We start from the raw sequence: 15,467 nt of genomic DNA, 5'->3' as shown, positions 1-15,467 counted from the left end.
TTAATTTAAATTATTTATTGATTTATTTTATTTTATTTAGTTATCTAGACTACTTACTTGTTCGTGTATTCATTTACTTATTTATTATTAAATTCATTCATTTATTTTCATCTGCTGTTTCTTATACCTTACTTTGAAAGTTTCCCATTGCTGGCATTATAAATTTTTTTTATCAAAATCACAAAACAGATTTATTTGAAATTAAACTTAATTTCAGCATTTTATTAATTTAATGTAAACAATTTGAGAAATCCCAATTCACAACAAAACACCCTCTACTTGTATGGCTTGTCTTAAGAAAATACTGAAGTTTTTCGCATTTAGTACTCCCGCTTCAAAGTAGCAACACTGCCGACACTGCTTTACCGACCATAATCTATCCGAAATTCCTCCAAATGCAATATGTTACCAGACTGCTTTCGTTTATACCATTGCCGAGCTGGTAACAACACCGCATGTTACCATTAAAACAGCCCCCTCACTACCGCACACCCACATACTAATCTTTGGCATAACATTAGCCAGCGTAGCGAGCGGTATCAGTGAATTTAGCAAAGCCCACAGCCCGCAGTTTGTTCTTTCACCTAGTCAGTTGTCGTTTGGTCGAACCGTGTGGTCGCTCCGGTCCAACAGTTCCAACACTAGGCAGTAAGTTTAGTCAGTCAGCCACTTAGTCAGTCTGTTTGGTAAACTCAAGTGCGATTCTTGTGATTGTGCTGTGTGCGGTTGAGTGGCAGTGTAAAATCCGCTTTCCTACATACATCCATACATACATACAAATATTCTGTTCCGAGAGCACACACAGTTGTAAGAATTGTGTTAAAGAAAAGTAAATAACAAAAAAAGATTGGAAATTTTGTGAATATAAGCGCGTGTGCAACATAGTAATTTTTTATAGTAAATCTAAAATTAATTTTTGTTTAATTTTGGCCGATTAGTAAAAGTTGAAGCAAAATTAGTTTTTTCTAGTATTTTTTTGTTCGTTTTAACTGGGTTTTTTCTGATTTTTTTCTTTTTTTTCTTTAAACGAAAGAGTTAAGATTTACACGCCGCTGCTGACACATTTCAATTGAACGTGGAAAATGTCGATCTATCGTATTTCAACGCGTAAGCTGCCCGAAGCGCAGGTGAGTAATTAATGCATGCATAACAAATTATTAGGGACGGAAAATGAATGAGCGGGAGGGAATTGTGAAAAAATTGCAAAATTATTCGAAAATAAGTACGGAAAAACAGAAGTAGCAAAAGCATCAGGCCACGACGTCGGCCACGCCGCAGCAGCGTTCAAGTACAATCAAAAGTAAAATAAAAGCACATGGACAAGCATGTGCCTGTATGAATTATGTATTTCTTGTTTTTGTAGTCGGCGCCTAACTAAGGAAAAATTATATTTTAGAAGTAATAATTAGAGAAGTTGTAAATGTAGTGAAAATTAGTGCATGCGGTCAGCAGCAAAATTTGCATAACACGCTGCAAAAATGCAGCGAAATTTTAAAGACTGATGAAGAAGCAACACTAGGCAACCAGCAAATCGTCTTTTCATAAAAGTTAGAAGAGTACTATTTTACAGTGGAAATATTGAATGATGAGTGGTAGCGCCGAAGAGCGCTACTGCATGACGTAAGGGTAGTGGACGGCAGAGTGCGGTGCAAAAATTATTTAGCTAGCGCTATGATTTTGGTTTTCATTTTATTTGATTTATTTTTTTCATTATTTTACCTAATTTACCTTTTCCTTTGTATTTTACTTCTTTTAATTTTATTTTAATATAGCTCAATTTATCTTGCATTTATTTTAATTTAATGCTATTTAATTTTGTTTCATTCATTTTACTTCGGCGCCGGCGCCGGCGTCAGCGTCGGCAGCACGAGTGTAGAAAACACCAACTCTTGCTGATCGAATTTTTGCTCTATTCAATGCTGTGAATAGTATGCTGATACAATGTTGCAAAAATACATGATAAAGTAGGTGTCATGTTGTGCTAGTTTTGTGTCATTCAGCTCTCAATTCTTTTATACTTGCCTCCTTTTTTTGCAACAAAAGTAACAACATAGTTTTTTTCTGGTTTTCTGCCTTCAACGATATTTTCCCACGTACGAGTAGCCATCGCTGCCGCAGTCGACGTAACTGTTACTGTAAAGGCAGCAGAACTCTAATCGAATCGTCACAGTCCACTGATTTTACATTGATTACAATTACAACTGTAGGCTTTCTAAGCCTCATATTTGCATTAAAATTTGTACAACTGTGCAAATTGTTATATTATTTGATTATATTTCACCTGTTTAAACAAGTAAATGAGAGCCGTAAAAGAAGTTTAGCTTCGTACATACATATGCACTCCGGGTGGCGCTCATTTGCGCGCTCTCTCACTAGCAGCGCTGCTTACTACATTTAATTATGGCCGGCAGCGAGCTAGCGGCACTTCCGCTTTTATCTACTTCATATTACTCGTTTTTACAAGTGCATCAAAAGCATTAATTGCAAATACAAACGTGTAAAGGGCGTGGGAAAATTTTATATTATTATTTATTGCTGAAAATCCAGTCAGCGGAAGAGCAAATGCGCGCTTTGTAGGCATTAGTGAAAAGCCGATACTTTTGCTTTTTGGCAAACTCGTGATTAAAAAGTCCAAAAAACAAACAAAAGCAAAGAATCGAACGAACGTCTAGCGCGCTCTCGTCGTCGTCGTTGGCGCTGTCGTTTGTCGTGCTGTGTTAGTCGTGAGCAGCGACGCAAAATAAGCAAGAAATTTTCTTAACATTACATAACGCTGTGCGAAAGCAAAAATATTATGCAAAGACTAATGATGATGGAAAGATTTTTTGTTTATAATAAATCTTTTGTTTCTAGACTATGAGTATAATCGATGGAATGAAATTGGTGTAGCTATTTTTAAATACGTATTGAATTGATAATGCATTTGCCTTTTTTGTCCCACCAAAAATTCCATTATTATACAATAATAAAAAAAGTCTTTGTCTTGTTTTTGCTACATTTAAATGTTGCCATGCCGCCCATTTTTATTTCAACTTTTTTAATTATTGTTTACCTACTATCACTTGACCAAGTTACCTCTACGGCCGCGCCTACGCTGTGCTACTCCCACACCGCTAGCTACGTTTCCTGTCTATTAACGTTGATTATCAATAAAGCAAAGTGATAAGATCAAGCAGTACGAAGGTGTACTTTTATTTGTTTTTTCCTTTTTCTTTTTCTACCTTGTGCGCTTTTGTGTTGCGTAACCGTCGTCATACTACCTACGTGTGAGTTTTCTTCTAGAGCACTTATTGCTAGCTTTTTGGCTCGTGCGCAATACTAATGTGTTATTTTGAAAAAAAAATTTAATAAAATAAAATAATCAAAAAAATGTCAGTTGAGTGAGGCCGTACATTTATCGTATTTGTCTTAACGATTGAACTGATTGTTGAATCCTTTGAGCTAGAATTTTAGAATAGCGATATAAAGTGCTGTAAAGCTTTGCAAAAGTGGTAGAAAGTCGATTCTACCATGACTAAATTTCAGTAAAACGATGCTAATTGTTAGTTCCTCTGCATCACAGCGCATTTTTGCTCACAGTTCAGTAGCAGTCTAATTGAATTAGTGAAAGGCCAAAATAAAAAATGCGCCTTCCCCATAATCGCAGTTTACTGTAAGTAGTCAAGGTACAAACTCTGTTAAATCACTTCACATTTCAGCTGTAATTTAGCTGTTTCAATTGTTCAATCGCTGTCTAGCTTAAACGAAAGTACAACCCTATTTATCTAACTTGCTTTGACTGTACGCCAGGACATCGACGTAGAAAGCGCGGATTCGTTTTAAACTCATCTCAAGCCAGCAACAAAGAGAACTTGCTGGTGGGGTATGTTATGCTAACATAGCTAACAGTAATAACTCTTAACAGTGAGATTTGAGCAAGAATTATATGCATATACAATGTAGTATGCATATATGCATTTGCCATGATTTCATTGACTTTTTCTCATTACTCCCATAATCACGTGTCTCATACATATACCCTTTTTGCGTTTGTGTATTTATTGTCATTAAAAGTTCACTGCCATTTATTGATATACTCCGAGTAAAATGGGGAAAACCTACAGTGCACATGACGATAAGCTAAAGTCCCGCGCTCTACTCCCACTGCGAGCGTCAAATCAATAAATGCGTAACAATTTGGAGGCTCGTCCTTTGGAACGCATTAAAGGCCAAACCGTGGTGGGCGCAATACCTATTTTCTTGAATTTTTTGTTTGTTTTTGCTAGAGTTGTACCTTTTTCTGTTACAGCTGTACATTTTTTTGGGATTTTCTTTACTATTGTCTTTTATTATTTTTTGCCAAGTTTTTATTCGGACGACGCCTCCTTTCACACTATTTTTTAAGCATTGGCTGCGTGAACTTTTTACTGTCATAGCTTTTTATACCATTTTTGTACCTACTTTTGTACCTCTTTCTACAGCCATCAAATCGGTCACTTGTCATGCGCCATAAATGTACTGAAAGGGAATTAGTATAGGTTTGCTTTTTCTAGCTCATGCCATCATATTTGATACCACTGATGCTTGTAGTAGGAGCATATCTATTTTTGGTCAATTATCAACAAAAGATAACTCGTTGCTTTTGAAAAGCTGTCAAAGTTAGCCCATTTCTTGGCTTAAAATTGCATATTGCATGTAAAATGTCATATTTTACAATAATTATCTCAATCCCTCTCCTAGTCGTTCTCTCGCTTTCTCTTAATTTTCTTTAGCTTCGCTCTCTCTTTCTCTCTCTTTAATGTTATATATGAGAGAAAAAAAGTCCAAATAGGTTTTTTTCTACTTGCATTCCATTCTGAGCAACTTTTCTTTTACATAATAGAAAAAACTTTCGTACGAAATTTCTATTTAAAGTATGAAACACTCAAATATTTTAAATTAGTTTAATAAAGAAAAAACAATGGAAACAGAAATTTCGGTTTTTGCAGTTTTTGGACGCTGTTAGACATTGAAAATGTTATTTATAATTTATTCACGAGTTTTTAATTTTTCTCGTTATTATCTTCCGTTTTTTTTTTTTTTTTGTTTCCTTATTGCGATTATTATTGAACTCGCATTTTACACTGTGGCAGTCGCTGATTAGTTTAAAATTTACACTGTCATTTTACAAACGCAAAAGTAAATTATAGTCGAAACTCAAATGTGAAAGACCAACAAAAACACTGCTGCAGTTGTTATTGTGTAAATATTTCCGAATATAATTCTCGTCAAAACCGAGTTTACATTAAGATAAAAAATTGCTTTCAAAATTATAAAGGCTATCGTTGTCTAGCTATCGCTTACAAAACAACTCATTAACCTTCGAAAAGTTATTGCTGGCAGACAGAGGGAAATAAATAAATAAATACATTTTAGTGTTATTGTTGTGTTGTTTTTTATTATTTTATCTTATGTTTATTTTTTTCCGTACAACTTTAGCTTACAGTGATTTACAGGATTGCAAAGTAACTTGAAGTTTGTTAAAAATTGCTCGTAAAAACAAATAAAAGTTAAGAAATGCTTACATATGTATTGTAGAATTGAGAGAAATACATTTGAAACAAAACAAAAAAACACACACAAATTTGGCCAACAGCCAAGAGCACAGAGCAAGCGAAAAACAAAAATTTGTGCTTATATCGATTTATCTTCCATTTTATTTAATATACATAATTGTATTGCATGTAATATGTATAATATAATATATATATATTTTTTTTTAACTTTAAGAAAAAATAAACTTTTTAACTTTTTTTTTACTTTTAACTTTGTTTTATTTTTTTATTTTTATTTTATTTTTATTTTTTTATCTATTATTTAATTAATTTAACTTAAATTTTGTAACCTTATTTAATTGTATTTAATTTAATTTTATTTTATTCGTTCTGGGGCAACTCGGTCAAGGTACATTTTTAGCATCTTCTCATTGCGCTCACTCAGGTTGATCGACAGTGAAGCTTCAAACAGGCATCTGTTATGGTGATCTCTGCTATTGTGCATAACATTACATTGTTGCCCTTGAATGCTCTCTATAAACCGCATGTTTCGGAATCAGTATGAGATACGTAGGTCTCTCTCTCTGTAAAACTCCATTTTAACATTTTTCGTCCATGTAATGCATAAAGTTATAAATGGGTTTAGTGGGTTAGAGTGCAAAAGCGAAAAAGTTTGGAAAGTTTGCTTTTCACTTGCCTAATGTTGCGAACTTGCGCTATAACCACCCTTTTATGCCTGCGCTCTGCTTCCTTTTTGCTTACAATGCAACATCGTAGAAATGTATGGATCAATGCAAACATTGTTCTTAGCAGCCAATATAGCGAGCGGCTTCGTGCTTGACTACCCGCACAGCCGCTTCTAGGTAGGCTATGGCAAACCTGCATACGAATTGCTCTCATGAATACCTTCCCCAAGCGTACTCTATACATTGCAAACCCAATTCATTTCCAATATTGCTTTACAGAATACCAACCTGTGAAATTGCCGCGGTCTACGAGTTACTTCATGCACTGTTGTTGTTGTTAAGTCGAATATGCTGACACACAACACTTAACAGTGGTTTTAGCTGTGTAATGTATTTGTCACATACATACTTGCATACATATGTACATATGCACATACAATGATTTTTGAATTAAATGATTTACGAGTTAAGACGAGCAATGCCAATTATTCTATTAAAGTGACAGTATAAAAAGTACAGATTAAATAGAACAAGCGCGTGTGGTGGCAAAAAAAACGTGTCTGCATAATTTCGTTATTATTATTAAATTTTTAAATGCATGAAATCATTTGAATAAACAAGTCTGGTTCAACTAACTCCGGTAGCAACTGACAAGTGACGAAGTTGAAGCAGGAGTGTGTGTTGTACACAATTTTGAAATCAATGACTTGAACTCTCAAACTTTCTACTTCGTATAAGTGATGACATTTATTATTATTTTAAAATTAGCTTATTTGAAATTATGATGACATTTATTATAAAATATTTGCATTCATATGCAATTTATTGAAGTACAAGTGCGAGTGTGCTGTTAACTGGTTTAATATACAACAGCGTTGCCAACTATTTTGCATATGAAGTTCATTCACCTGATTTGTTTTTTAGAAGAACGAGTGTATATTTTGATGATTTTAAGAAAAACAAAACAAAAAACAATCCGGTGTCGTGAAAAATATTGAAAAATTAAATAAAAATTACAAAAATTGAATAAGGCGAAATTAAAATTTGATAAAGCATTAATGAGGTAAATTCCAAGTATGAATTGCCTGTGTTGGGGGGAATATATAAAAAATTACTCAAGAAAAAATTTCACATTTTTGCATTATAAAATTAAATTTTATACTTCTTAAAGAGATCAACCGCAAACATAAGGTCGGGAATCTTTCATTTATTTATAGCAAATATGTTTTCAGCTATATAAATACCAGCAAATTAAACATTCAATTTGAGCGTGTAAAGCGCCGAAAACACAATACAGAAAACGCAAATAATGAAAATAAATATATTATATTAATAGATATGTATTGGAAAATTTAATTGAAGTAAACTTGTATGCCTGTATGTATGTGTTTGTTTATCTTTGCTCATTTGCACATTGTAGGTAAAATTCAGGTCGATATGTGCGAAACATTTATATTTCGCGAATAAGAAACAAGAGAATACTCTCCTCTTTATCTCTCTCTCTCCCCCCCTGTCTCTCTGCCCCACACACAGCCGAGCGCTCATCTCTGAAATCATCCCTGCGCAAATTTTCTTCGTCAATCTTTTTTCGCTTGTGTTTCTTAAATTCTGTCTGTGATTTATTGATTTTTCGCAAAATACAACTTTACAAAAATAGCAACAACAAATGTTTCATAAATACCTAGCACAAAAGCAGCAACTGTTACGCAAATATGACGTACGAAATGTAGCAGAAAATACGCGTTTATGTTTTGAGATTTTTCCGTACTGAAGAAGAAAATTGAAAAATGAAAAATCAAAAATGCGAACTTCATGCCGTTTAATTTTTAAAATAATAATTTTGCTGACGCATGGTAGCAAAAGTACTTGCATATGCCTGTACGCGTATGTATGCGCGTGAAAGCACACATGCTTATGCTTTTATCATGTGAAGCAGCGGCGGCATGTGGCTTTTACTTGCGTTATTTTGAGATAAAAATTAGAAAGAGTGTTTTTTTGTACTTTTTTTGTAGTCATGCCTTCGACTTAATTTTGCTTTATTCTATGCTATTTTCTTTTCTTGGTGCTATTCCTTTTTTTATTACTTGATTTTATTTTTCAATTTAATTTTTTTATGTTAAGTTATGTTAGGTTATAGTTTTTATTTAATTGAATTTTATTTAAGTTTTTATAGTTTATTGTTGTTTTACTTTATTTTTAATTTCATATCTAATGTTATGTTATGCTATGTTATATTTTTTTATTTAATTTACTCTTATTTTAGTTTATTTATTTTAGTGTTATTTTATTTTATATTTAGTTTTTTATGTAATTTGTGTTATTTTCCTTTTTTTTTATGTTATGTTGTGCTATCCCATGCTGTGCTATGTTATGTTATATTTATTATTTAATTTTAGTTTACTTGACCTTATTTTAGTTAATTGAGCGTTGTTTTATTTTATTTTTGATTTTTTATGTTATGTTAAGGTATGTTATGTTATGTAAAATTTGATTATTTAATTTCATTTTATTTTAGTTTATTAACTTAGCGTTGTTCTACTTGATTTTTTTTGTTACATTGTTATGTTTTTTTTTGTTACATTTCTTATGTATTTTAATCAATTCTTAATTCTATTTTATTTTCATGTATGTTTCATTTTAATTCATAGATTTTATTTACATTTTTTTGTTGCGTTCGTTATGTTATGTTGTATTTATTATTTAATTTTAGTTTACTTAACTTTATTTTAGATAATTTAGCGTTGTCTAATTTTACTTTTGATTTTTTATGTTACGTTATGTTATGTTATGCCATGTTATTTTAAATTTTTTAGTTCAATTTAATTTTATTTTAGTTTATTTAACTTAGCGCTCTACTTTATTTTTGATTTTTTATGTTGTGTTATGTTATGTTATACTATGTTATTTCTTATGCTATTTTAATTAATTCTTAATTCACTTGACTTTATTTACATTTTTGGTTATGTTTGCTATGCTATGTTATGTTATATATATATATATTTTTTTTTCTTATTTAATGTTATATAGTTTTATTTTTAATGCTATGTTATGTTTTGTCATGCTATGTTTTTATGCTATTTTGTAGTGGATTATGTACTATTATTTTTTAATTTTATTTCACTTAGAGTTATTTTATTTTATTTGAAATATTTTATGTTATACCATGTAAAATGTTTTAGCATACGTTTATCATGTTATGTTATGTAATATTTTAAATTTTATTTTAAGTTAATGTTATTTTTATTTTTCATGTTATGTTATGTTATTTTTCTTATATTTCTTATGTTAGTTTAATTTAATAATTTTTTTTTATTTTCCAATTTAGTAAATTTTTTTTTTTTTTTTTTGTAATTTATGTTTAAGTTCTTATATTGTGTTACGATGTATTATGTTGCGGTATCTTTTATGTAATTTTATTTTATTCTATTTTATTTTCAGCTAATTTTTTCTTATGTTATGTTATATTATTTTTTCTTATGTTTCTTAAGTTAGTTTAATTTAATACATTTGTTATTTTTATCTTCTGATTTAGTCAATTTTTATTTTTTATATTTATGTTTAAGTTCTTATGTTATGTTGCGATATATTTTGTTACAGTTTATTTTAATTTATTTTATCTGATTTTATTTTATTTTCAGCTAATATTTTTATGTTAATGGACTATGAATAAGTTCGTGCGGTTTTTTTCGAAATTTGAAACTTTATTGACGTAAAATGGTTACAAATTTAATATTCAAAATATTGTCCATCGCTTACTACTACTTTTTCCCATCTTTCTGGCAATTCACGGATTCCCTTTGTGAAAAATTCGGTCGGTTTTGCCGCAATCCACGAATCGATCCATTTTTTGACTTCATCGTAATTACGGAAGTGCTGGTCAGCCAGGCCATGTTGCATCGATCGGAAGAGATAGTAATCGGATGGCGCAAGGTCTGGACTATACGGCGGGTGGGGTAGGACATCCCATTTGAGCGTTTCTAAGTATGTTTTGACCACTTGTGCAACATGTGGCCGAGCATTGTCATGTTGCAAAATAACTTTGTCGTGTCTATCGGCGTATTGCGGCCGTTTTTCTCGCAGTGCTCGGCTCAAACGCATCAATTGTCGTCGGTAGACATCCCCCGTAATCGTTTCATTCGGTTTCAGTAGCTCATAATACACAACACCCAGCTGGTCCCACCAGATACACAGCATAACCTTCAGGCCATGAATATTCTGCGCCGACGTCGATGTTGAAGCATGGCCAGGGTATCCATACGTTGCCCGACGTTTTGGATTGTCGTAATGGACCCACTTTTCATCGCCAGTCACAATTCGATGCAAAAAACCCTTTCTTTTGTGCCGTTGAAGCAGTTGTTCGCATGCCATAAAACGGCGTTCAACGTCTCTTGGCTTCAATTCATACGGCACCCAATGGCCTACCTTTCGGATCATTCCCATGGCTTTTAAACGTTTGGAAATGGTTGATTGATCAACTCCCAAAGTTTTTGCAACCTCTTCTTGCGTTTGAGCCGGATCTTGATCGAGCAATTCCTCCAATTCGGTATCCATGAACTTTGGCGGCGCACCCTCGCGTTCTTCGTCTTCCAAGCCAAAATCACCACTTTTAAAGCGTGCAAACCACTTCTGGCACGTTCGCTCAGATAGAGCATGCTCACCATAAACTTCCACCAAGATACGATGACTTTCGGCTGCTTTTTTCTTCATATTAAAATAATGAAGAAGAATTCCCCGCAAAAACACATTATTTGGCACGAAATTCGACATTTTCAAGTGTGGTAAAAATATTGTTGTTTACGCTTCAAATAAAAAACTTATACTGACGTTTGTGCCTTACGACAGTAGCTCTCCAATGAATGTTTGGAAATGTGGATCGATGGAATAATAATCAAGTAACGCCATCTGTTGTAAAACCGCACGAACTTATTCATAGTCCTATTATATTATGTTACTTTATGTTATGTTGTGCTCTGCTATGTTACATTATGTAATATTATGTTCTTCCTTTCACCCATTTTATTTTCTACTCTCTAAAACCTTGACATTCGTGTGATGAACGCATGCAGCGTTGCCAAAATATATTACTCAGGCACGATTATTTACTCAGGCACGAAATGTCAATTAATTTATTCTTTATCGTCGTGCAGTTAAAGCAAGCGTATTAAATAGTTGCTTACAAAATCCATATTTGCACGTCAGCGTGCAACTCTAAATTTCTGAGTTACAAAAACATTTATTTTAACATGAATTTCCAAGCTCATTCCAATTAGTAAAATTAAGCAACCTCTTCTGAAGTATTCAAACAAAAGTAAAAAACAAAATTAGCGTCTGGCACTTAAAAACATCTGGCGCTGCTTCCCTTCACACATAGCAGCTGTCAAGCGACAAAGTACTCGAACTATACTATGTAAAATAATAATAAAAGGCTCATGCATTCTGAGTGGCCATAAAATTGCATTTTACAAATTACAAAAAAAGCACAACTCTGCTCATTACCTGCAAGTAATGCGTGCATCTATTTACGTTCAAATTTATTACGCTGCGATTAGATAAAATGTATTAGAAATATTTTCTTTTTCCCCCATTTCAATGACGTCAATATGCAGAAAACTTAATTATCTTGCTACGGTGCAAACTTCAAGTGTCTTAGTTAAGATAGATTTACATTTGTATGAGCATGTATGGGTACATACATATACATACACACATGCGTGCTTGTCAGTTGATCAGCCGCATTCAATCAAAAGGACTTGCTGCGTATTGGAATGGCGCATATTTGCGTATATTTGTTTACTTTTTCGCTGCAAAGTTTAGTGATTTATTTTATTTATTTTTTACTAATGAGGCAGGTATGTTGCTGATTATTCGTTATTTATACTTTTGACTTCTTTTTAAATGGCTTTAGATATTGAAGAGTTGTTCAAATAACGGTTATTTGTAATAGTTTAAATGAATTGAAATAAATGTCGATATGTACAGCTTGAGAATAGGGAATGTTTATGCTGCTACAACAAAAGGAAGAGTAGAGTTTCTTGCAACCACTTCCCACTTTTCCCTACAGCAAGCTGCTCTTTTGAATTCAGTGAAGCCTTGAAATCCGGCTATATCTAGACTACGTACGAGTATATCCTAAAAAAACTAGTAATCCCAAAATATCGTAAACTGTTTCTGTGTTTTTTTCTTCTTAATTTCCACAGTCACACTGCCAAATAATACGCTGAGCTCTGCGCATGATAGCCTTGTGACCACAAATTGATGCTACCCTAGGTATTCTCAGAGTCAGGGTCTTGAGGCTGGTTTATGTTCTCATGCAAGTAGTGAAATACGCGTTTTTCTATACAAAATATATGCGAAATTTCAGCGCCATTAAATGTCGAACGGTTTTAAAAATACCTGCCTGTGATTTTTTATTCAACTTTTTCAATTAATAAATAATCAATATTCCTAAGTAACGACAGATCGGTATTCCCACTATTTAGGACTGGTAGCGGCAGGCTAATCACCTACCCTGCCAGAAAGCAAAATATATTAACGAAACCAACGCAAGACTGAGTCTTGTCGAGGCCCTATGCTCCCGAGTGAAGTGAACAGGAAAAAAAAAATTCAATACTTCGACCACCCTAATGTTATAGTCACTTAATTCAACTATAGTAAGTGGCAAAAATGCAGGGCATATGTATTAATACTGCATTCGTATGCACATAAAACTATTACCGCCGAATCGATAGCAAGAATATCAGGTGATATGTTGGCCTAAAGTTGATGCGCAAAATTGCACTGATAAAAGCATTTAGTTGAAACCACCTGCATACAGTCGCTTGCACCTCTCAATTATACACATGCATATACACACATACATATAACTATGCACTCGTGCCGTTGGCATTCACAAGGCAAAAAAATGTACATCTTGTCACCGTCACATGATGATGATAATGAAAATGATCTACAAGCTTAGGACTGATTTATTGTATTTTAGCGAAAATTCCATACTGAATTTACAACTCATATTTGAACAGATGTTAAACACATACATACATACATATATGTATTTATGAATTTGTATTTGTGTACATTTCTTCTAAAATATTAGGCGTACACTATCTGACATTAAATTAAGCTATAAGACGACTCTGAATTCAATTTTGAATCATGATTTTTGCCAAGCAGCCATTTTTTCATATTAACCATGGCCTTCGTATTTTCACGCTTATCAGTTGTCGTTAAAAATTCAATTTGCGCATTTTCAATGCCTTTTCTGTGAAATTGATTAGCTTCAATTAACGTATGCCAATCTAATCAAATGAGTATTTGAAACCCCCATTAGCTGGTAGACGCCGTAGTCGAGCATACTTTGTGCGTGGAATAACGGCTACCTATATGAGAGTTGTGAGAGTAAAGGCTTGAGCACGACATTCATGGGGAGGCCCTTGCCACCTTCCTAAACGCACGCGTCCCGAATGCCGTTCTCGGAGTCCAACCACCATCTCTTGCATGTGAAGAGCTTCAGCTGCCTCGTGAGACTCGCGTAACTAGGTAGGTAGCGTAGGTTAAACTCCTACTTATCCAGAATCTACCCCGATATACCAAACATACATATGTCCAGCAGGTGAAGGCACACCGCACGACACAAGCCACCTATTCACATGCCAATCAAACGTACTCACCTAACACTCATCTTCCTCTGGACCCAACCTGTCGATACAGCACTTTTTGTTAGTACTACCGTTAGATGAGTTAGACGTAGACAAACGGTGACTACACTGCACTGGCAGGGTTTAGTAAACTGCTACAACAACAATAACACTACTTCGCAGATGGCTGAAACATTAATGTCACCCCTCGGTGGGCAAAAGCAGACTTATGAGCTTTTTTTAATTTTTAGAAGAGAAATAAATTGCACACTACAAATTAAAGAAATTACAGAAGGACTAGGTCGGCACGTTAGCTTAAGCTAAGCGTGTGAACGACTGTCAGTATCTCTTGTCGCCGTCTCCTCATGGCCCCTCAGAAAAGTTGAAAAAAAAAACAAGAAAAGTAACCGAATCTTAGGCTAATCCAAAAAAGAGCTAGCGACGAGAAAGTATCGAGATGATTTCATCTTATTGCCTTTCAGATAAACTTGAAATGGAGTTGAGTCAATTTTCACAGCAAGCACTTCTATCGGGCAATGCCAAATAAGAGGTTACACCCTTACTCGAAGTTGCGTTTTATTCAGCCTGCTAAGCTTTCTTGATTGTCACCCCTGACCAGTAGCTGACTTAAAATGCAACCAAATCAAGAGCTGACTGCAGTCTACGCGAGGCTCCCCCAACCAAATCAACAGCTGACTGCAATCTGCGCAAGGCTTCTCTTTACTCGTAAAAATCACTACGCATTGGCCCATTCATCAATCGTACAATCAAGTATATGCCAATTTTGTGAAAGTGGAGGCGCGCTTTTTAAGTAGTATCAAGAACGAAGTTGCGCCAATGTCACGTAGAACTCATAAGCAACTCGAGCGTATCGCCTGCCCTGAGTGCTTTATTATCAATAAGCGCAGAAGGGACACCATCTGCAATTTCCAGTAGACGGTTCGACTTCATGCTGGTAGCAGTTAGCTGATTACTGACATAGTGGCACTGCATAGCAACTGTTTAGGGAGCTTTTAGCGAGCTTAAAGTGTGAATGTATGTGAGTTGGGGTATTAGAGTTCGAGCACCGAACAGAATACAATAGCCCTTACAACTTCAGTAATTTTAGATCCTTCGACGAAAAGATGTGAGAGGTGTAGAAATTATTTCTACCTCTACATTTTATGTATATATTTTTTGGTCGAACGATCACTTTGCTTACTGTTCAGTTAGTAACTTGAAACCTCACTTCCGACTTCTCCGCCCAGCACTTCAACTGCACTTTAAATTTACATAGAAATGTTTGAAAATTTAATGCGTTTTTCTACTTGAGTGTAGTGAGCAATGTCTGTATGGGAATTGTGTTGCATATAATTACTTGTAATTTGCATTTGACACTTTGGTCACAGTGCTTACTTCTGGTTTTGCTCATTACGCGCTTCAGTAGTGCCACAAAAAAATAAGTGGAAACCGCAATGAATATCGTTGCACATTAGCTCGTTAGAATATGCATTTTAAAAGTGCAAAAGATTTATATTGAGTGGATGGAAAACTATTTACATACCCTACAGTAAAAGAAATGGGGCATACCTTTAAAGTACTAGTTTTGTACTACATATTTTATAGGTTAGGTTAGGTTAGGTTTGGGTCGCATA

At 34.0% G+C, this 15,467-nt stretch overlaps 1 protein-coding gene across 3 annotated transcripts in view; it reads left to right on the top strand.

Annotated features, from left to right (window-relative positions):
* Positions 1-529: 529 nt before the first annotated feature.
* The window catches only part of LOC128858955 (probable citrate synthase, mitochondrial), a 33,079-nt gene continuing 18,141 nt past the window's right edge, over positions 530-15,467 (top strand). The window contains exons 1-2 of one of the 3 annotated variants that reach the window (XM_054095572.1): positions 530-648; positions 1,034-1,127. In XM_054095572.1, coding sequence (XP_053951547.1) covers positions 1,083-1,127 — 45 coding nt within the window. In that variant the 5' untranslated portion in view covers positions 530-648; positions 1,034-1,082. Of the gene's footprint in view, positions 649-671; positions 830-1,033; positions 1,128-15,467 lie in introns of those variants that run through there. The other 2 variants (XM_054095574.1, XM_054095573.1) reach the window with 2 other exon arrangements.

The sequence above is a fragment of the Anastrepha ludens genome, chromosome 3, assembly GCF_028408465.1.
Source record: "Anastrepha ludens isolate Willacy chromosome 3, idAnaLude1.1, whole genome shotgun sequence".
Taxonomy (NCBI): domain Eukaryota; kingdom Metazoa; phylum Arthropoda; class Insecta; order Diptera; family Tephritidae; genus Anastrepha; species Anastrepha ludens.
This window is presented reverse-complemented; position numbering and strand designations above follow the sequence as displayed.